Source organism: Capricornis sumatraensis, chromosome 15 (assembly GCF_032405125.1).
Source record: "Capricornis sumatraensis isolate serow.1 chromosome 15, serow.2, whole genome shotgun sequence".
Classification (NCBI taxonomy): Eukaryota; Metazoa; Chordata; class Mammalia; order Artiodactyla; family Bovidae; genus Capricornis; species Capricornis sumatraensis.
The window spans coordinates 54,886,603-54,910,453 of record NC_091083.1 but is presented as its reverse complement, the minus strand read 5'-3'; the positions used below and the strand labels follow the sequence as shown (position 1 = coordinate 54,910,453).

General features: G+C 41.3%; 1 protein-coding gene across 1 annotated transcript in view; it reads right to left on the bottom strand.

The window, feature by feature from the left end:
• DNAAF9 (dynein axonemal assembly factor 9) overlaps window positions 1–467 on the bottom strand; it is a 169,588-nt gene extending 169,121 nt beyond the window's left edge. The window contains exon 1 of the mRNA XM_068986771.1: window positions 385–467. Within this exon, the coding sequence (XP_068842872.1) occupies window positions 385–467 (83 nt within the window). The remainder of the gene's footprint in view (window positions 1–384) is intronic.
• Between the last annotated feature and the right edge of the window lie 23,384 nt (window positions 468–23,851).

Below are 23,851 nucleotides of genomic sequence, written 5' to 3'. Positions count from 1 at the left end.
ACAGGGGAGCTATTGTGAGGGGACGTCTCCAATGATGGCCATTTCTGGGAGAAATATTCTACGGGGAAGGCAAGCGAGTTAATCAGCCACTGTGCAGGTCCTCGATAAGTGAATCTTTTCAGGGTGAAATGTTCTGTGGGGGTGGGGATGTCATAGCAGGGGGGTCTTCACAGGGGATACGTTGTGGGGTTGTCGACAAGGAAGCCATTGTGGGAGCCTCGGCACCAGGCGCCGTTCCTCGGGAAACGTTCCTCAGGAAACTGTTCAGGGAAAAACCGTCCGCTAGGAAGCCATATCGGACCACGCCCTTCGGCGAGCGGCGTCGCCAGACCCCAACAGCCCGCAACCCCTCGCCCGCCCCTTTGAGGCCTTGTCCCCCTGTACCTGACGGAGGGCGACCCTCGGCCAGGGCCGCCGAGGGAGCGCGCCCGGGTCAGCCCCACCCGGTGCAGGGGATACGCGTCCATTGCAGTCTACAGCGGAGGAGGACAGAGCCGCTGCGAGGGTCGCTCAAGCCTGAGGGGCGGCTTCAGGCCCACTTCTGCCAGGCGGGGCGGCTGGGCGTGCCGGGTGGGCGGGGGGCGCAGCGTGCAGGAGCACGGCGGGGGCGGAGCCCGACGCGCGCAAAGGGCGCGGATGTGGGCGTCTGCAGTGGGTAGGGGGCCGGCACAGGGCCGCAGGGCCCAGTCCTCCTTAAGCTTCGAGGTGGTTGTGTCGGATGCTGCGAGCGCGGTTGCCCAGAGTTAAGGCTAGCACGCCGCCGCTCTGCCCTGTCTTCAGGCTCCGTATCGTGGAGTCGGACTCTGCGGCGCTGCCAGCTACGCACAGAGGCGCTCCCAGGGGCGGGGCCTCGTTCCGCCCCGCCCCGCTCAGCCGCCTACGGCCTCCTGCAGAACCTACAGATGCTGCTGCACCTAGCCGGCGCGGGGGCAGACTCGAATGCGGCTTGGGTGCTCGGATCGCGTATCCCGGTCTCCCAGGAGTGTACCTTGCTGCAGTTTCTACACCCGCTGCTAATCAACTACGCATCCTCCCTTCAAACATTCAGCCGATTTCTAGCCGACCTCGGGTTAGCAATGCGCGCCTAGCCTTGCACAGACGTTAGGGGGTCACAGGGGCCCAGAGGATCCCTGCCTTTTACAGTTCAGATTCTAAGTCGACCCGTTTCCGACCGCAGGGCCATGTGTAAGAAAGCAAATCCCACCGAACCTCAGTCTTATGTATAATTGACAGAGTTTCCAGGCATTATATATATATGGGATATATTTGATGATTTTGGCCTGCGTCATATACTGACTTTGTCAGGATGCCCTAAATGTCCTATATTCGTCTTTTTACAGTCAATTGGGCTTCCCCTGCGGTTCAGGCAGTAAAGAATCTGCCTGCAATGTGGGAGACCTGGGTTCCGTTCCTGAGTTGGGAACATACCCTCGAGAAGGAAATGGCAACCCACTCAAGTATTCTTGGCTGCAGAATCCCTTGGTGAGAGGAGCCCGGCGGTCTACAGCCCATGGGTTCGCAGAGTCCGACAGGACTGAGCGACTAACACTTTCACTCTTTAACAGTTCTTTCTGCTACAGTATTTTGTTCTTAAATTACTAGCTGAAAGTCCTTCCTCTACAAATAAAAGACTTGGTCAATCTCTATGGTTTCTCCAACGAGTTTGGCTGAGGGAACCCCAAAAGAAGGAACTAGAAATTAAAAGTACTTGTTTTTCATATTCAAGAAAGGAAAAGATTTTCTGGCTTAAGTTCCAAGTCCTGAACAAGAAATCACTTTACACCAGTACACGACTCTGCAAACCAACCAATCAGCAACAGCCTCACTCCAGTGGCTTCTGAAAATCAGCCACTCAACAACAGTTTCACTCCAGTACCTAGGCTTCTGAAAGTTGCTAAATCAAAGTCAGCCTAAATCAATGTCAGCCTCAGCCAATCATTGACAGCTCCATGCTTCTAGGCGACAACCAATCAGCAAGTGCCTCACTGCGGGGACCAGGCTTCTAAAGGTTTAGTAGATTCTCGGCAGCGTTACTCTTAATAACCGTGCCGAGGAAACTGGAGCTCAGTCGCTGTACGCTCACGTTTCTGAAATACCGCCAATCCCTGAAAGCAAGCTTCCCAAAACATTGTATAAAATCCGTTATGACTTTGTTAAGCGAAACTGTTCCTTACAAGTGCAGTGCTTCTTTGTAGGCAGACCGTTCACCTTTGAGTTCAATTTGCTTTTCGTAAATTCAAGTTCCTAACCCTTTCGTGACCCAATTCCCACGTACGAGTTTGGACCTTGCGACAGATGCAATGATGCAAACATTAGATTTTTTAAATACAACTTTTTCAATTTTTGCGTTGGTCACTAGTGTCAATGTTTTTTGTTTTACAATGCAATCGGTTTATTCACAAAGCTGTGCAATCATTTTAGCTGTACCACGATCATTTTAGAACATTTCCAGCTCTCCAAAAAGAAACCCTATACCTTTTAGTCGTCATTTTCCATTTCTTCCTAACTATCCCAACATTAGGCAACCACTAATTTCTCTGTCTGTCTCTGGATTTGCCTATTTTGAACGTTTCACATAAATGAAATCATACAGTATGTAGTCCTTTGTGTTCAACTCTTCATTTAGCATAGTGTTTGCAAGGCTCATTCGTGTTGTAGTATGTACAAGGGTTTCATTTCTATGGTTGAATAATACTCTTATTACATGGTTATCACATCTTTCTTATCCATTTATCAATTGATGGACATTTGGGTTCTTTTCATTTTTTAACTTTTTTTAGCGAATGCTGCTGTGAACATTCATGTACAAGTTTTTTGGTGGGTATATGATTTCAACGCTCCTGGGAATATAACTTAGGAGTGGAATTGCTGGGTAATTTTATTTACCTTTGGAAAAATTTTCAAACTGTTTTCCAAAGCAGTTGTACCACTTACAGCCCCACTCTGGTAACTCAGATGGTAAAGAATCTGCCTGCAATGTGGGAGATCTGGGTTCTGTCCCTGGGTTGGGAAGATTCCCTGTAGGAGGGCATGGCAACCAACTTCAGTATTCTTGCGTTGGAGAATCAACGTGAACAGAGGAGCCTACCGGGCCACAGTCCATGGGGTTGCAAAGAGTGGTACACAACTGAGTGACTAAGCACAGAACACAATTCTTTATTTATCCTAAATACAAGTCCCTTATTAGATCTACAGTTTGCAAAAATTTTCTCACACTCTGTGGGTTGTCTTTTCACATCTCTGATGGTGTCCTGTGAACCACATAATTTTTAATTTTGTTGATATCGAATTCATCTATTTTGTGTTTTTTTGCTTGTGCTTTGGTGTCATATCTAAGAAACCATTGCCTAATCCAGGGATTTAATCCCTGACATTTTCTTCTGAGTTAGTAGTTTTGGCTCTTATATATAAGCATTTCATCCGTTTGATATGGAAATTTTGTATTTGATGTGAGGTAGAGGTTCAGCTTCATTCTTTTGCTTGTGGCTATCTAGTTGTCTCAGAACCATTTCTTTTCCCATTAAGTTGTCTTGTCACCCTTGTTGAAAATAAATTGAATTACCTCTTTTTTAATTTTCTATATTAAACCTCTAAATACCAAAATACAAGTGTGAATTTCAAGATAAATTTTCTGAACAGTGGACATTATCAAGTGAGATAAAACCTCTTGAAGTTCTCTGTGGGGTATGCAAATGTTCATTCAATATTGAAAATGATAGAAAGTCTGACATAAACCAGCATATAATAACAGCTAAGCATAAAAGATGCATGATTTCTTCAACTTGAACCATAGAAAGTGATAAAATAAAATTTTGATCATGAGAAATCTAGATGAAGAACATAAAATAATCACAGCAGAAGTTGTAGCAGCCTCTCACATTGTATACTGTCATCAGTCTTTCAGCTTGAATGACTCTTTGAATGTATTGCTACCAGTATTTTCTAATTCCAAAACTGGAAGCAAAATGTCAAATGCCAGGACAACACCTACTGCAATAATTTAAAATGTAATAACTCAGTTTACTACTTCAGTGATTATCAAAGCACTAAATGCCTCATGTTTTTTATGGATTCAAGCAATGACAATGCAGAGAAATTCACTTGTGCAATACCTTTCTTGTGAAAAGGCTCACTTGTAAGGTTATTTTTAGTAAAGACTCTTCCAGATGAGACTTCAGAAACAAGAGCAAATTTTTGCAGAGGAAAAAACTCTTTCCTTTTGAATTAGGAGTTAAAGAGGAAAATAGTACTGCTTTTGGTGGATATGATACAAATGATGGCAGATGTTTGCATAAAGGTGCAAACATTGTTTATTCAAAGTTGAAGTAAAACACAAGTGTTTTTTTGGAAGCCATTTGGCTATCTGCCTCATCTACTGCATGATGCTGCTCAAAGAATATCTGATGTCTTTCCTGTTGACTTTGATGTATTTGTCATGAAATTGTCCTCTTAAATCAGGCATATACAGTGTTCCAACTGAACAACTGAGGGATTTTTGTGATTTTATTAGCATTCAGTATTTTTCATTTCTCTTGCATTCAAAAGATTGTTAGCTTGCTTTAATAAATGGAGACTCCTCAGTTTTTCTTTAATTTCTTTTACTTTCTTAAAGTAAAGAATACTTCAATTCTAAAGAAAATGCCCCTCAAATTCTTAATTGACTTTAATAGTAATTCATAAGGAAAACTTAGTTATCTCTTGATCTTAGTGTATAATATCTGTTTAGCAATAGATTATGCAAAGAGAAACTACTGCTGTTGAAGCACTCCATTGCTTATAGGAATTGTAGAACGCATTAAAGGAATGATTAGTAAAGATTTTATCCTTTTAAGTATCAAAAGTGTTTTTAAAGGAGACTGGAAAAGAAATCCTGACTTGAAGTGGATAATTATTACAGAACTTGCATGACTACCTTTTGAAATGGATTTCATCTCATGAAGAATTTGATAGCTTTCAGTTCAGTTCAGTTCAGTCACTCAGTTGTGTCCGACTCTTTGCGATCCCATGAACCACAGCACACCAGGCCTCCCTGTCCATCACCAATTTCCAGAGTTCACCCAAACTCACGTCCATCGAGTCAGTGACGTCATCCAGCCATCTCATCCTCTGTCATCCTCTTCTCCTCCTGCCCCCAATCCCTCCCAGCATCAGAGTCTTTTTCAATGAGTCAACTCTTCGCATGAGGTGGCCAAAGTATTGGAGTTTCAGCTTTAGCATCATTCCTTCCAAAGAACACCCAGGGCTGATCTCCTTTAGGATGGACTGGTTAGATCTCCTTGCAGTCCAAGGGACTCTCAAGAGTCTTCTCCAACACCACAGTTCAAAAGCATCAATTCTCCGGTGCTCAGCTTTCTTCACAGTCCAACTCTCACATCCATACATGACCACAGGAAAAACCATAGCCTTGACTAGACGGACCTTAGTCAGCAAAGTAATGTCTCTGCTTTTCAATATACTATCTAGGTTGGTCATAACTTTCCTTCCAAGGAGTAAGCATCTTTTAATTTCATGGCTGCAGTCACCATCTGCAGTGATTTTGGAGCCTCCCAAAATAAAGTCTGACACTGTTTCCACTGTTTCCCCATCTATTTCCCATGAAGTGATGGGAATGGATGCCATAATCTTTGTTTTCTGATTGTTGAGCTTTAAGCCAACTTTTTTCACTCTCCTCTTTCACTTTCATCAAGAGGCTTTTTATTTTTAGTTCCTCTTCACTTTCTGCCGTAAGGGTGGTGTCATCTGCATATCTGAGGTTATTGATATTTCTCCTGACAATCTTGATTCCAGCTTGTGCTTCTTCTAGCCCAGCGTTTCTCATGATGTACTCTGCATAGAAGTTAAATAAGCAAGATGACAATATACAGTCTTGACGTACTCCTTTTCCTATTTGGAACCAGTCTGTTGAGAAACCATCTGTTTCTCAAGATGCAGGTCAAGTGGTCTGGAATTCCCATCTCTTGCAGAAGTTTCCACAGTTTATTGTGATCCACACAGTCGAAAGCTTTGGCATAGTCAATAAAGCATAAATAGATGTTTTTCTGGAACTCTCTTGCTTTTTCGATGATCCAGTGGATGTTGGCAATTTGATCTCTGGTTCCTCTGCCTTTTCTAAAACCAGCTTGAACAGCTGGAAGTTCATGATTCACGTATTGCTGAAGCCTGGCTTGGAAAATTTTGAGTATAATGGCAACCCACTCCAGTACTCTTGCCTGGAAAATCCCATGGATGGAGGAGCCTGGTAGGCTGCAGTCCATGAGGTCGCTAAGAGTCGGACACGACTGAGAGACTTCATTTTCACTTTTCACTTTCATGCATTGGAGAAGGAAATGGCAACCCACTCCAGTGTTCTTGCCTGGAGAATCCCAGGGACGGTGGAGCCTGGTGGGCTGCCGTCTGTGGGGTCACACAGAGTCAGACACGACTGAAGTGACTTAGCAGCAGCAGCAGAGTGTGAGATGAGTGCAATTGTGCGGTAGTTTGAGCATTTTTTGGCATTGCTTTTCTCTGGGATTGGAATGAAAACTGACCTTTTCCAGTCCTGTGGCCACTGCTGAGTTTTCCACATTTGCTGGCATATTGAGTGCAGCACTTTCACAGCATCATCTTCCAGGATTTGAAATAGCTCAACTGGAATTCCATCACCTCCATAGCTTTGTTCGTAGTGATGCTTTCTAAGGTCCACTTGACTTCACATTCCAGGATGTCTGGCTCTAGGTGAGTGATCACACCCTAGTATATTGTCTCATAATGCTACTGCTGATTATATTTTTTCATTAATGAATATTCAATAAACAAAAAATCTAAAGAAGTTAGATGTGACCATTGTAGAAGCTTGATACAAGGAAAATGAACATAGATTATGTGCACAAGGAGTTTTACAAGCAAATTCCATGAACCAAGGAAATACTAAAGGGAACCAAAGGGTCAGAAAAATATAAAAGTGTATAATTTAGATATCTTTTATTTCCTATGAATAATATATTTTTAAAGTACATTTCTATTTTCTTTTCCATCAATGTACATGTACATAAGCAATTAGATATAATTCAAATTTAACTGGACAATGTGTTTTTTACTTGCTAAATCTGGCAACCCTACTCATAAATGATCTGAGACAATATATATTATCCACTTAAGAGGGTCTTCTTAAAAGTTTTTCTCCAAAAATATTTTTTACAATAAAATGGATAATAAAATACTGTATAGTTAATAAGTTTCAACAAATGTTTACAGTTCTAGAATTATTGCCCCCCCCTCAACTAGGATATCAGACATTTCCATGACCATAGAAAAGTTCCCTGAGGCCGCTTTGTAGTCAAATCCATCTTGGCCCCAAACAATTATTGATTTGATTTTAATGGCCATAGATTAGTTTTGTCTACTCTTCAAATTTATATAAATGAAATCAGTGTAATGATTTGGAGATTTATTCATTTTGTTATACATATCAGTAGTTTGTTCCTTTTTACCAATGAGTAATTTTCCATAGGTTGGACAAAACATTATTTGTGTTTCTATTTACTGGTAGATGGGCATTTGAGTTGTTTCCAATTTGAAGCTACTATGTTTGAAGTCCGATAAACTTGTGTATAAGTCTTTGCATGACCATATATTTTCAGTTTTCTAGGATAAACACTTAGGAGTAAAAGTGCTAGGTCATATGGTACATGTATATTTAGCTTCATAAGAAACAATCAACCAGTTTTCCAAATTGTTTTCAGTTTACATTCCTACTTGCAGTGCAGGAGAATTCCAGTTGTTCCATATCCTCACCAACACTTGGTGGTAACAACCTTAACTTTCATTCTCCTGGGTATATAGTGGGATAACAGTTTTTATTTGTATTTCCCTAATGATAATGCTCAAGAAAAGGAACTCTGTCACTGCTTCCCCCTTTTCCCCTTCTATTTGCCATGAAGTGATGGGACCAGATGCCATGATCTTAGTTTGTTTTAATATTGAGTTTTAAGTGGACTTTTTCACTCTCCTCCTTAACCCTCATCAAAAGGCTACTTAGTTCCTCTTCACTGTCTGCCATTAGAGTGGTATCATCCACATATCTGAGGTTGTTGATATTTCTTGCAGTAATGTCGTCTCCAGCTTGTAATTCATTTAGCCCGGCATTTCACATGATGTGCTCTGCATGTAAATTAAATAACCAGAGTGACAATAAACAGCCTTGTTGTACTCCCTTCTCAATCCTGAGCCAGTCAGTCGTTCCATACAAGGTTCTCACTATTGCTTCTTGACCTGCATGCAGGTTTCTCAGGAGACAGGTAAGATGGTCTGGTGTTCCTATCTCTTTAAGAGTTGTCTAAAGTTTGTTAGGATCCACACAGTAAAAGGTTTTAGCGTAGTCAGTGACTGCAGCCATGAAATAAAAGACGATTGCTTCTTGGCAGGAAAGCTATGGCAAACCTCGACAGTGTGAAAAGCAAAGACATCACTTTGCTGACAGAGGTCCATATAGTCAAGGCTATGGTCTTTCCAGTAGTTGTGTACAGATGTAAGAGCCAGACAATAAAGAAGGCAGAGGGCCAAAGAATTGATGCTTTCAAGCTGGGGTGCTGGAGAAGACTCTTGAGAGTCCTTTGGAAAGCAAGGAGCTCAAACCAGTCAATCCCAAAAAGAATCAATCCTGAATACTCTTTGGAAGGACTGATGCTGAAGGTGAAGCTCCAATACTTTGGCTACCTGAACAGTTGACTCATTGGAAAAGACCCTGCTGCTGGGTAAGATTGAAGGCAGAAGGAGAAGGGGATTACAAAGCATGAGATGGTTGAATGGCATCACCTATTCAAAGCACATGAACTTGGGCAAACTCCGGGAAATAGTGAAGGACAGGGAAGCCTGGCGTGCTGCTGTTCGTGGGGTTGTGAAGAGTCAGACAGGACTCGGCGACTGAACAACAGCAAATGATAATGCTGTTGGGCACCTTTTCATGTTCTTATTTACCATCTGAATGTCTTCTGTTGTGAAGTGACTTTTAAGTATTTTGTCCTCTTTTTAAAATTAAGTTGATATATTTTATTACTGAGTGAAAGGAATTTTTTAAAGTATTTTGAATATAATTTGTTTCCTATATGTATGCACTGGGAACTTTTTCTCCCAGCTCTGAGGGTTTCATTTTTACTTTCTGAAGGGATTTCTTTTATGCAACAGAATGTTTTAATTTTCATGAGTCTAATTTATTTATTTATTTATTTTAGTCTAATTTATTTTTATTTTTTCATTTATTTAGAAGGTGTTGGGGCTGTAGGAACAGGAAGAAGTATGAAGGCCTGGACCAGCTATGAGTCCTTACCTGAAATATTGATTCCCCTACTCTCAGAGCCACTAATCACAATCTTGAACATGAAAAATAATAAAAGCCTGAACAGATTCAATTTTGATTCTTTTGGCAAAGCTGTTGCGTAACTACCTGTGGTGATCTGGGAGGCTTCTCACTAGAAGTGATGTTTGTGTAGGAGGGTCTAAATGATGAGTGATAATAAAAAGCTATTTTAAAAATAATACTACATTCTAAGCACCTTTCATGTCATTCTTTGTCGTAGCCAACCACCAAGATGGCCCCCAATGATCCTCACCTCCTATATTTTAGGCCTTTGTATAGTTCTCTCCATTTTCCAGCTGAAGAAACCAAACTTCAGAAAGGTTAAGGAACTTGCTCAAATAAGTTGCTCAAGTATCAGAGTAGATAGTTTTCCTTTGACAATTTAATTATATTTCTTTTACAATTTAATGAAGAAACATTAAAGGGTAACATCACAGCTTAGATAATAAATCTCCTCAGGCTTTCTTGAACCTCTTTAATTTATTTTCTAATGTTGCACCTTCTTTTAAAAAACCCAAGGCTGCTCAATTTTACACTCTCTTCTCTATGTCCTGTCATCATGCATTTCCCACTAAGCAAATACTAGCACTGTTAGAACTAAGTTTTGAGTCTAACTTTTTCTACAAGGCCCATATTCCTAACCACTCTGCCTCCAAAGGGTTTCCTAGGAAGAGAGTAAGAAAAGAACATTATAGGTAGAGAAAATAACAAATGCAAAGAACCGGGGGTTTGGCAGGATTCAGTTGCTTCCGAGGGGATAGTTAGACTGTGGTTCAGTATAGCTAGAGATCAAACTTCTTGGGAAAGGAGCTGGTATCTGGTGTATAGAAACCTGTAAGTTACATCAACAATTTTGGATTCTTCTACAGAAAAAAAAAAAAAAATTTAAGCAGAGGAAAAACATGCTATATTCAAACTTTTCAAAAGACTTTTTGATGATTTAGCAGACCCTGGTGTTGCTTGTTGGCACTTACCATTTCCTTGCATGCTGGCCACCATCCATGTCAGCAGGCTGGAAGTGCTAGGGAATTAATGTCCACTGGAAGCCCTCAGTGAGTGAAGGGAGTTGTTGCGTAAGTCGTTGCCCAGCTTCTTACTCATCACGTGGGATGACTCAGAGACATGTGTCCCACAGAATTTCTCAGGGTTCCCCAGGATTAAGCTCTAATTGCCCATAGTCATAACTTGCTTGAAAATGGATGCTCCATCGACTGCTTTCCCTTCCCTGAGTCTCTTCCCTAGTCTCCAGATGGTTTTCCTGTGATTACCTCACAAGCAAGATACAATTGTCCCCACTTTTCCCTGGGGGATATGTTCCAAGATCCCCAGTTGGATACCTGTAACTGAGTGTTCTGTGTGCTCAGTCATGTCTGGCCCTTTGTGACCCTTTGGATTGTAGCCTGCCAAGCTCCTCTTGGTGAGGATAATACCAAACTCTACATATACTATGTTTTCCCTATACATACACGCCTATTATAAAGTTTAATTTATAAATTAGGTACATAGCAGATTAACAACAATAATTAATAATAAAATAGAACTATTATAACAATATACTATAGTAAAAATTATGTGAATCTGGTCCCTTTCTCAAAATACCTTCTTGTACAAATTTAATATCTTTTCCATCTTAATCAAGCACTTGTCATGCACTGTGGCTGTAGGTGTATGAGGTGTGACAAAAAAAAAAAAAAACTAGCACAAATTTCTTTTTCCTTCACAGTTTCACAGACAGAAGTTTTGTTTTCACTGTAGGTCTTAGCAACCCCAGCATCTGACTTTTTTTCTTTCCATATTAAGTTGAGAATATTCACTTTTTACTTAAAGGAAGCATTCTATAACTTCTCTTTGATGTATCTGATTTGCCAGCATCACTACTCTTGCTTCTTAGGGCCATTATTAAATAAAGTAGTGATTACTTGAACATTGCCCTGCAATGTCATTGACAGTCAATCTGATAACTAAGACTGTTGGGCAGGACAAGCTGGACAAAGAAATGATTCACATCCTGGGCAGGACAGAGTGGGGCAGCATATTTCATCACAGTGCTCAGAATGGCACACAATCTAAAACTTATGAGTTGTTTATTCCAGAATTTTCCATTCCATAATTTCAGACTGAGGTTGACTACAGGTAACTTAAACCTTGAAAAACAAAAATGAGGATAAGGGGGACTACTGTACTTGCAACTCAAATTCTTATTTCAAGGTCTACTTCAGAGCAGGGGAAAGGGAGGACTACAAAGTACCACAGATGGAATGAGAGGTAACATGGCCAATGTTGAAGAGGGAAGTGGCAACCCACTCCAGTATTCTTGCCTGGAGAATCACAGGGATAGAGGAGCCTGGTGGGCTGCTGTCTATGGGGTTGCACAGAGTTAGATACAACTGAACCAACTTAGCATGCATACGTGCATGGCCAATGTTTATTCAAATACATATTAAAATGTTGATTCTTCCCAAATTACTCTGAATTAAGTGAAATTTCAAACAAAATTCTAACAGGATATTTTTAATGGGACTTAAAAACCAGATCCTTATGGTCACTGACAACAAAATTAGTTGCAAAAAAGAAGAAAAAGGAGAGGACACGCCCGACCAAATTGAATGCCTTTTCCATCTTAAGATTTACTATAAATCTATCAAAATGGCACAGGGAGAAGTAAACAGTCCTAAACATGCATGAGAACTTACCGTGTAATAAAAGAGGCATTACAAAACAGTGAAGGAATTAGTAGATTACTCAATAAGTAGTGCTGGACAATTGACTACCAATGTGTAAAAGAACTAAATATTTATGTGACATATATAAAATAAACTGTAGATAGTTTAAATATGAAAAATGAAGCTTGAAATTATTAAAGAATATATTTATAACCCAGAGAAAAGGTAGGATTTCTTAAGTAAGACAGAAAAATCAGAAATCTGAAAAACAGACTGATACATCTGATCAAATCAAAATTCAAAACATGTACAATATATCATATAACCAAGTTAATCATCCATGTCATAACATGAATGAAACTTGAAAGTATTATGCTAAATGAAAGAAGTCAGTTGTAGAAGACCACATATTATTTGATTCCATTTTAATGAAAGATCTAAAATAAGCAAATCCGTAGAGACAGAAAGTAGACTATTTGCCAGGGGCTTGGAGAGGAGGGAATGGAGAGTGCCTGCTAGTAAGTACAGGATTTCCTTGGGGGAAGATGAACATACGCTAAAATTAGACTCTAGTGATGCTTGCACAACTTTGCAACTATAACTAAAGCCCAATGGGTTGTATACTTTAAATGGATGAATTTTATGGTATGTGATTTATTTCTCAATAAAACTTTTTTTAAAAGGTAAACCACATATTGAGAGAGGACATTTGTAATGAATATTACTGACAGATTATATTGAAGAATTTTATAAAGCAATAAAAATGACAAACAACCCAAGATAAAAATGCACAAAGAATTAGAATTGGCATTTCAAAGATGGGGAAATTCAATACATGTATATGAATATGCTCAACATTATTAGTAATGAAGGAAAAGAAAATTAAAATAATGAGATACTATTACACCTATTTTTATTTTGTACAGTTATTCCATGTATTCTTGCCACCTCTTCTTAATGTCTTCTGCTTCTGTTAGGTCCATACCATTTCTGTCCTTTATCGAGCCCATCTTTGCATGAAATGTTCCCTTGCTTTCTCTAATTATCTTGAAGAGATTTCTAGTCTTTCCCATTCTGTTGTTTTCCTCTATTTCTTTGCATTGATCGCGGAGGAAGGCTTTCTTATCTCTTCTTGCTATTCTTTGGAACTCTGCATTAAGATGCTTATATCTTTCCTTTCCTTTGCTTTTCACCTCTCTTCTTTTCACAGCTATTTGTAAGGCCTCCCTAGACAGCCATTTTGCTTTTTTGCATTTCTTTTCCATGGGGATGGGCTTGATCCCTCTCTCCTGTACAATGTCACGAACCTCCGTCCATTGTTCATCAGGCACTCTATCTATCAGATCTAGGCCCTTAAATCTATTTCTCACTTCCACTGTATAATCATAAGGGATTTGATTTAGGTCATACCTGAATGGTCTAGTGGTTTTCCCTACTTTCTTCAATTTGAGTCTGAATTTGGTAATAAGGAGTTCATGACCTGAGCCACAGTCAGCTCCTGGTCTTGTTTTTGTTGACTGTATAGAGCTTCTCCATCTTTGGCTGCAAAGAATATAATCAGTCTAATTTTGGTATTGACCATCTGGTGATGTCCATGCGTAGAGTCTTCTCTTGTGTTGTTGGAAGAGGGTGTTTGCTATGACCAGTGCATTTTCTTGGCAAAACTCTATTAGTCTTTGCCCTGCTTCATTCTGCATTCCAAGGCCAAATTTGCCTGTTACTCCAGGTGTTTCTTGACTTCTTACTTTTGCATTCCAGTCCCCTATAATGAAAAGGACATCTTTTTGGGGTGTTAGTTCTAAAACGTCTTGTAGGTCTTCATAAAACCGTTCATCTTCAGCTTCTTCAGCGTTACTGGTTGGGGCATAGACTTGGATTACTGTGATATTGAATGGTTTGCCTTGGAGACGAACAGAGACCATTCTGTCCTTTTTGAGATTGCATCCAAGTACTGCATTTCGGACTCTTTTGTTGACCATGATGGCTACTCCATTTCTTCTGAGGGATTCCTGCCCACAGTAGTAGATATAATGGTCATCTGAGTTAAATTCACCCATTCCAGTCCATTTTAGTTCGCTGATTCCTAGAATGTCTACGTTCACCCTTGCCATCTCTTGTTTGACCACTTCCAATTTGCCTTGATTCATGGACCTGACATTCCAGGTTCCTATGCAATATTGCTCTTTACAGCATTGGATCTTGCTTCTATCACCAGTCACATCCACAACTGGGTATTGTTTTTACTAAAAAAAGATCTTCACGACCCAGATAATCATGATGATGTGATCACTAATCTAGAGCCAGACATCTTGGAATGTGAAGTCAAGTGGGCCTTAGAAAGCATCACTACGAACAAAGCTAGAGGAGGTGATGGAATTCCAGTTGAACTATTTCAAATCCTGAAAGATGATGCTGTGTAAGTGCTGCACTCAATATGCCAGCAAATGTGGAAAACTCAGCAGTGGCCATAGGACTGGAAAAGGTCAGTTTTCATTCCAGTTCCAAAGAAAGGCAACGTAAAAGAATGCTCAAACTAAGGCACAATTGCACTCATCTCACATGCTAGTAAAGTAATGCTCAAAATTCTCCAAGCCAGGCTTCAGCAATACGTGAACCGTGAACTCCCTGATGTTCAAGCTGGATTTAGAAAAGGCAGAGGAACCAGAGATCAAATTGCCAACATCCGCTGGATCATCGAAAAAGTAAGAGAGTTCCAGAAAAACATCTATTTCTGCTTTATTGACTATGCCAAAGCCTTTGACTGTGTGGATCACAATAAACTGTGGAAAATTCTGGAAGAGATGGGAATACCAGACCACCTGACCTGCCTCTTGAGAAATCTGTATGCAGGTCAGGAAGCAACAGTTAGCACTGGACATGGAACAACAGACTGATTCCAAATAGGAAAAGGAGTACGTCAAGGCTGTATATTGTCACCCTGCTTATTTAACTTCTATGCAGAGTACATCATGAGAAACGCTTGGTTGGAAGAAGCAGAAGCTGGAATCAAGATTGCCGGAAGAAATATCAATCACCTCAGATATGCAGATGACACCACCCTTATGGCAGAAAGTGAAGAGGAGCTAAAAAGCCTCTTGATGAAAGTGAAAGAGGAGAGCAAAAAAGTTGGCTTAAAGCTCAACATTCAGAAAATGAAGATCATGGAATCTTGTCCCATCACTTCATGGGAAATAGATGGGGAAACAGTGGAATCAGTGTCAGACTTTATTTTTTGGGCTCCAAAATCACTACAGATGGTGACTGCAGCCATGAAATTAAAAGACGTTTACTGCTGGGAAGAAAAGTTATGACCAACCTAGATAGCATATTGAAAAGCAGAGACATTACTTTGCCGACTAAGGTCTGTCTAGTCAAGGCTATGGTTTTTCCTGTGGTCATGTATGGATGTGAGAGTTGGACTGTGAAGAAGGCTGAGTGCTGAAGAATGATGCTTTTGAACTGTGGTGTTGGAGAAGACTCTTGAGAGTCCCTTGGACTGCAAGGAGATCCAACCAGTCCATTCTGAAGGAGATTAACCCTGGGATTTCTTTGGATGGAATGATGCTGAAGGTGAAACTCCAGTACTTTGGCCACCTCATGCGAAGAGCTGACTCATTGGAAAAGACTCTGATGCTGGGAGAGATTGGGGGCAGGAGGAGAAGGGGACGACAGAGGATGAGATGGCTGGATGGCATCACTCACCCGATGGACGTGAGTCTGAATGAACTCCCGGAGATGGTGACGGACAGGGAGGCCTGGCGTGCTGCGATTCACGGGGTCGCAAAGAGTCAGACACGACTGAGCAACTGAACTGAACTGATTACACCTATTAATTTGGGGAAAAATACTTGGAAAATTAGACCTCTTGCATGCTTCTGGTGGGAGTATAAATTCATATAACCACTTCGTACCACAATTTGGTAATACCTAGTAAAGATGCTTACAAGTCTCTATAACCCAGCATTTCCACTTTCAAACAAATTTTTCATAGAGAAGCATAAGAAGTAAGTCCATAGATGTTTATGGCACGTTGTCTGTAATGGTAAAATTTGGGAGAGGAGATTTGCTATTCATCAACTGGGGTCCAATAGTGAAATACGGATCAAATGCAGAATATTCATTCAATGTTATACAACAGTTAAATGAATATGGATAAATCTCAAAAACACAGAGTTCAATAAGCTGTAAAAGAATATTTGCAATATGGCACCTACAATAGTCTTTCTCCAGAGAAATCAAACTAGTTTTATATATATATATGTATGTATATATATTTAATATTTATTTATTGACTGTGCTGGGTCTTTGTTGTGGCATGCGGGATCTTTGATCTTTGTTGCTGCATGCAGTTTCTTTAGTTGTGGCACGTGGGATCGTTTAGTTGCAGCATGTGAACACTTGCTTGCAGCATATGGGACCAGGGATCAAACCTGGGGCCCTGCCTTTGGAGCTCTGAGTCTTAGCCCCTGGACCACCAGGGAAGTCCCCGGAAGTCCCCTGTATGTATTATTATAGAGAATTGGCTCCTGTAGTTATGGAGGCTGAGAAGTCCCACAATTTGCTGTCTGCAAACTGAAGTCTCAGGAAAGCCAGTAGTATAGTTCCAGTCTGACTCCAACAGCCTGAGAGCCAGGAGTGCTAATGGTATAAAAATTCCAGGCAGAGAGCAGAAGACTGACATTTAAACTAAAGCAGTTAGGCAGAGAGAGTGAATTCTCCCTTTCTCCAACTTTTTTTCTATTCAGGCCCTCAACAAATTGGATGATTCCCACCCTCCTTGGGAGGTCAGTTTGTTTTACTCAGCAGACTGATTCAAATAATAATTTCAATCTAAAAACATCCTCACAGACAAACAGAAAGATTATTTAACCAATTACCTGGACACCCTGTGACCCAGGCAAATTGCACATTGAATTAACTACCACAACACAATTAATGTAAATTAAAGTAAGTGTACTACCATGTACTATAGCAAAAGTATGAAAACATGATAGTTATTGCTTCTGAGACTTGGGAAGGTAAACTTGGTGAATACACCTTCATTTACAATGTTTTTTCTTTAAAAGTAAATTTGAATCAAATATGACAGGATATCAACATTTGTTCATTTGGGTGATTGGTACCCAGGTATTTTGTACATTAACCTTCCTTGTTCCTAGCAGCATATTTATATTTTTTTATGTTTCTTATCATTGACCTCAGATCACAACTGCTACCTTCTTCAGAGAATTGTCTTTGGCCTACAGCTGCTACCTCACAAAGAAGCATGTGGGAGGTTATACCTATCCCAAAGGGGAGAGAGAGACAACTGATGACAAGATTACTGACATGGGGTAAAAAACCCCAATTCTTGCTTCATGGTGAATAAGTATGTGATACAATTCTAACTCAAGAACTTCCCTGTGGGATCAGGCTGAGATTAGACTCCAGCTGAGACCATATTCATCACTCTCTCCCTGAAATACATCTTTTATTATGTGCACAAGAATCCCCATCTCAGGCTCTCCTTCTAGTGAAATTGACTCAAGACAACTTCCCATTTACTACGTAGACGGAAAAATTGTTTCTGCCCTGTCCAGAAACCTTACTGTAATATAATAATTTTGTTGGTCCTTTTAGGTAATACCAAGTCTCTGCAGTAGATTGAAGTATTGTTCCCAATTCTTCACTCCCTCCCTAATATACATTATGCTTCCTGACCTATTGACTTCAGACTTGACTATAACATTTACCCTAGCTAGTGGAATGTTAATGGATGTGATGTGAATAGAGTCTTTAAATGTGAGTGTGGTTTGGCTTGGCCTTTTGCAATCCTTACCACTGTCTTGAGAAGAGAATGCTACAGTAGGCACTGGTCCCAAAATGAGGAGACTTGTGGAACAAACTTGAATCCTATTCATGGCCTGGAGCCAAGGCCAGCTCATCCCAGTTAAAAGCCCAACAGGACCTATAAGTAAGGAATGAAAGCTTGTTGTTAAAAGTCATTGTGATTTGGGATTGTTTGTTGAATAGCAGGAGTATGGACTAAAAGTATCTTTTAAAGAAGAAATGTTCAAATTCTTATATTTTTGCACCCATCTCATTTTCCAAGAAGACATCTGTATGACCAAAGGGAGATGGACTTACATGTCCATCTCCTACCTGCTGACACTTACAGTTGATGAGATCCATTCTTTCTCAGTTTGAGATGTGTCTGGTGTCTTTAGCCTCTCACCGGGTTTTACTTGCTCTTTGGACAACTCTGAGCCCTTGTCCTGTCCCCTCTGTTCCTGTCCGTGGTTTTCAGTCCACCCATCAGCCCCTGCTGCCGCCGGACAGACACACTGGCTCCCACCTAACATTTGTTCCACCCAACGATCATGGGAGTCATAACAGCTGCTACTAAGTCGCTTCAGTCGTGTCCGATTCTGTGCGACCCCATAGACAGCAGCCCACCAGGCTCCCCCGTCCCTGGGATTCTCCAGGCAAGAACACTGGATTGTTTTGCCATTTCCTTCTCCAATGCATGAAAGTGAAAAGTGAAAGGGAAGTCGCTCAGTTGTGTCCGACCCTCAGCAACCCCAAGGACTACAGCCTTCCAGGCTCCTCTGTCCATGGGATTTTCCAGGCAAGAGTACTGGAGTGGGGTGCCACTACCTTCTCTGAGATTCCCCCCAAAATCTGTATCCCTTTGCAACCACTGTGCACATTGCTCTTTACCAGGTTCTAGCAGGTTAAAGCATTGCTCTTCTACATGGTGGCCTCTTCCCTGAACCCCAAATATGGAATGGAGTGATTCCTCCTGCCCTTGAAGCATAGCTGAATTCTTGAACTCTCTTTCTCCAGGCTGAAGTCTAGAACAGAAAGACAGGGCCCAAGCATTCTATATACTCTCTCTGCAGCCTCTCCATTTTTTTCTTCTCCATGATACCATTAGGCCAAGGCCTAAGTTTATGAGAGCACACTATGGAAGATATGATCAAATCTGATAGCAGACCAAATGGAGCTAAAAGAATTTAGAAAATTATTTCCCTCTTGACAATGCCCCACTTCGGAGCCTATTGATAAATAGCAAAACTCTATATATAGCAAAATTCTATTGTTCAAAGTTGAGAAAAAATTACCTTTGTTTATGCCCTGAAACAAATCAAATCTTCACCAGCACCCCACCAGGATGGATGAATTACGGTGGACATGGAAATGTGTTGCTCAGATCCTACTTCAAGGACTGGCTGCCCAGTTGCAGAGACCATGTTAGCAGCCAGCCTCCAGTTGTTGGCTGCTTCAGGGTCTGTCTTAGCTGGAGAAAAACATCCCTTCCAAGGTCATGCCTTTCCCAAGACAGCTTATGTTCAATGATTTGGTCAGGTGGAGGTGTAAAGGTCTGGCTATTTTGGTCTATTGTGGAATGCTTTAATAGGCAATACTCACTTAAAAACTCCCTGCCAGATTGGCTAGGCCCCACTGGGCCTGCATCATTGTTTGATTTCTTCCTCTGCCCAGTCTGGCTTCTATTCCATTCTTTTCCATAGTAAATATCTTGCACCCTAGACTCCATCTCAGTATCTGATTCCAGAGAACCCAATCTATGACATAAATACTTTGGACTGCAGGAAAAGGTCCTTATATATACAGTGGAATATTATTCAGCCTTATAGAGGAAGGGAATTCTGGCACATTCTAAACTATGGATGAATTTTGAGAACATTATACCATGCCAGCAAATTTGGAAAACTCAGCAGTGGCCACAGGACTGGAAAAGTTTGCAGTTTTCATTCCAATCCCAAAGAAAGGCAATGCCAAAGAATGCTCAAACTACTGCACAACTGCACTCATCTCACATGCTAGTAAAGTAATGCTCAAAATTCTCCAAGCCAGGCTTCAGCAATACGTGAACCATGAACTTCCTGATGTTCAAGCTGGTTTTCAAAAAGGCAGAGGAACCAGAGATCAAATTGCCAACATCCACTGGATCATCGAAAAAGCAAGAGAGTTCCAGAAAAACATCTATTTCTGCTTTATTGACTATGCCAAAGCCCTTGACCATGTGGATCACAATAAACTGTGGAAAATTCTGAAAGAGATGGGAATCCCAGACCACCTGACCTGCCTCTTGAGAAACCTATATGCAGTTTCAACAACCTATATGCAGGAAGCAACAGTTAGAACTGGACATGGAACAAAAGACTGATTCCAAATAGGAAAAGGAGTACGTCAAGACTGTATATTGTCACCCTGCTTATTTAACTTCTATGCAGAGTCCATCATGAGAAACACCGGGCTGGAGGAAGCAGAAGCTGGAATCAGGATTGCCGGGAGAAATATATGCAGATGACAGCACCCTTATGGCAGAAAGTGAAGAGGAACTAAAAAGCCTCCTGATGAAAGTGAAAGAGGAGAGTGAAAAAGCTGGCTTAAAGCTCAACATTCAGAAAACGAAGATCATGGCATCTGGTCCCATCACTTTATGGGAAATAGATGGGGAAACAGTGGAAAGAGTGTCAGACTTTATTTTTTTGGGCTCCAAAATCACTGCAGATGGTGATTGCAGCCATGAAATTAAAAGGCGCTTACTCCTTGGAAGGAAAGTTATGACCAACCTAGATAGCATATTGAAAAGCAGAGACATTACTTTGCTGACTAAGGTCCGTCTAGTCAAGGCTATGGTTTTTCCAGTGGTCATGTATGGATGTGAAAGTTGGACTGTGAAGAAAGCTGAGCACTGAAGAATTGATGCTTTTGAACTGTGGTGTTGGAGAAGACTCTTGAGAGTCCCTTGGCCTGCGAGGAGATCCAACCAGTCCATTCAAAAGGAGATCAGCCCTGGGTGTTCTTTGGAAGGAATGATGCTAAAGCTGAAACTCCAGTACTTTGGCCACCTCATGCGAAGAGTTGACTCATTGGAAAAGACTCTGATGCTGGGAGGGATTAGGGACAGGAGGAGAAGGGGACGACAGAGGATGAGATGGCTGGATGGCATCACCGACTCAATGGACGTGAGTTTGAGTGAACTCTGGGTGACAGTGATGAACAGGGAGGCCTGGCGTGCTGCGATTCATGGGGTCACAAAGAGTCAGACACTACTGAACGACTGAACTGAACTGAACTGATACTAAGTGAAATAAGTCAGTCCGAAAAGGATAAATATGGTATGATTCCACTTATATGAGGTACCTTGAGGAGTCAAATTTATAAACAGAAAGTAGAATGTTGTTTGCCATTCAACAACAACCTGGGGGGAAGGAAATGGAGACTTTTTAATTGTTGTGAATGGAACTTCATTTGGGGTAGTGAAAGTGTCCTGGAAATGGATGATGGTGGTGGTTGTACAACAATATGAATATACTTAATTCCACTGAGCTGTAATTAAGTACATTCATATGTACCAATTCGGAGAAGGCAATGGCACCCCACTCCAGTACTCTTGCCTGGAAAATCCCATGGATGGAGGAGCCTGGTGGGCTACATGGTCCATGGGGTAGCTAAGAGTAGGACACGACTGAGCGACTTCACTCTCACTTTTCACTTTCATGCATTGGAGAAGGAAATGGCAACCCACTCCAGTGTTCTTGCCTGGAGAATCCCAGGGATGGGAGAGCCTGGTGGGCTACCATCTATGGGGTCGCACAGAGTCAGACACGACTGAAGTGACTTAGCAGCATATGTACCAATTTACCATTAAAAATGGTAAATTTTATGTATATTTTATCACAATAAAAAATATTGGTTAAAATAGCCAGTCACAGGCCTTCCCTGGTGGTCTAGTGATTAAGAATCTACCTTGCAAGGCAGGAAACACCAGTCCAATCTCTGGTCCAGGAAGATCCCTTAGTTGAGGAGCAACTAAGCCCATGCACTCGGGGTCAGCAAGCCACAACTACTGAGCCCACATACTGCAACTGCTGAAGCCCAGGTGCCTACAACCTGTGCTCCACAACAAAAGAAGCCACTGTGATGAGAAGGCCACATACCCTCATGAAGAGTAGCCCCCTCACTGCAACTAGAGAAAGTCCACCTGCAGCAACACAGATCCACCATGACCAAATAAATAAATAAATCTTAAAAAAAAAAATAGCCAGCCACAAATCAAAGAATTACACACTACAAACAAGCTTATGAAATATAAAGATGGTTAAATTTAGGAAATATATTAATATAATTCATTGTGCTGGTAGCACAAAGAAAAAAAAGTATCTGATCATATTCATAGATGTTAAAAAGCCATTTAATAAAATGTAATATCAGTTCCTAACGAAATTCTCTCTCATTTTTTTTTTTTTTTGGCTGCAGTGAGTCTTCGTTGCTACACATGGGCTTTTTCAAGTTGCAGCAAGGGGGAGCTACTCTCTAGTTTTGCGGTGCTCAGGCTTCTCACTACAGTGGTTTCTCTTATTGTGGAGAATGGGCTCTAGAGACGTGGGCTTCAGAAGTCGCAGCTTGAGCTCCAGAGCACAGGCTCAGTAGTTGTGGCACACAGGCTTAGTTGCCCCATGGCATTTGTAATTTGCCCAGGCCAGGGATCAAACCCATGTCTTCTGCATTGGCAGGTGGACTCTCAACCACTGGATCACCAAGGAAGTCCCAGAATTCTTAGTTAAGCAGATATTAATTAATTCATAGGACTAAAAAAAGTTTTCTGGGCGGGGCTGTGCTGTGATCTTTGTGGGACCTTAGATCCCTGACCAAGGATTAAACTCTGGCCCCAGGCAGTGAAAGTGCTGAGTCCTAACCACTGGACTGCCAGAGAATTCCCAAATGATCAATAATTTTTTATCTAAAAACAAAACCAGCAATGTAATACTAGAAATAGTCCCATTAAAATTTCACTCATTATCACCACCATTATTTAATATTGCTCTTGATAATAGCTAATAATTTTTTAAAAAATCTTAAGTATACTAAAAATGGCAGAGTAGAAAGTTGTGTGCTTATCTCCTCTTACAAGAGCACCAAAATTACAACTAGCTGACAGGAGGACTCAGGAACCCATCAAAAAAAGACCCCATGGCCAAAGACAAAAGAGAAGCCACAGCGAGACAGTAGGAGGGGCACAATCACAATAAATTAAAATTTCATACAACCCAGATTGGTTACCCACAAAACTGGAGAATGATAATACCAAAGAAGTTCTCCCACTGTTGCCAAGGTTCTGAACCACCCGTCAGGCTTCCCAGTCTGAGGATCCCACAAAAGGACAGGGAATTCCCAGAGAATCTAACCTTGAAGGTCAGTGGGATTGGATTATAGGACTTCCACAGAACTGGGGGAAACAGAGACATCAGTCTTGGAGGGCACAAACAAAATCTTGCATACATCAAGACCCAGAAGAAAGCAGGAGTTGACCTCACAGGAGACTCAACTAAAACTATCTGCTAGTGTTAGAGGGTCTCTTGAGGAGGTGTGGGTCGACAGGGGCTCACCACAGGGACAGGGGCACTGGCAGCAGTAGTCCGGGAAGGTCCCTCCTGGTGGTTGCCCTTAACCTGGCCGTAGAGCCTGGAGATTCCATGGTTGGGTCACCTCAGGCCAAACAACAACCTGGGAGGAAGCACAGCCCCACTCATCAGTAGATAATTGGATTAAAACTTTACTGAGGCCCTGCCCACCAGAGCAAGTTAGTTTTTCCCATTCAGTCCCTCCCATCAGGAAGCTTACTCAAGCCTCAGCCTCCTTCATCAGAGGGCAGATAGAAGCAGTATGAAGAATCATAGTCTCACAGCAGCTAAAATAAAACCCGCATTACAGAAAGTTAATCAGGCTGAAAAAGCAGAAAGCCATGTCCCAGATAAAGAAACAAGACAAAACCTCAGGAAAACAACTAAATGAAATGGAAATAGGCAACTTTCCTGAAAAAAAAAATTCAGAATAATGATAG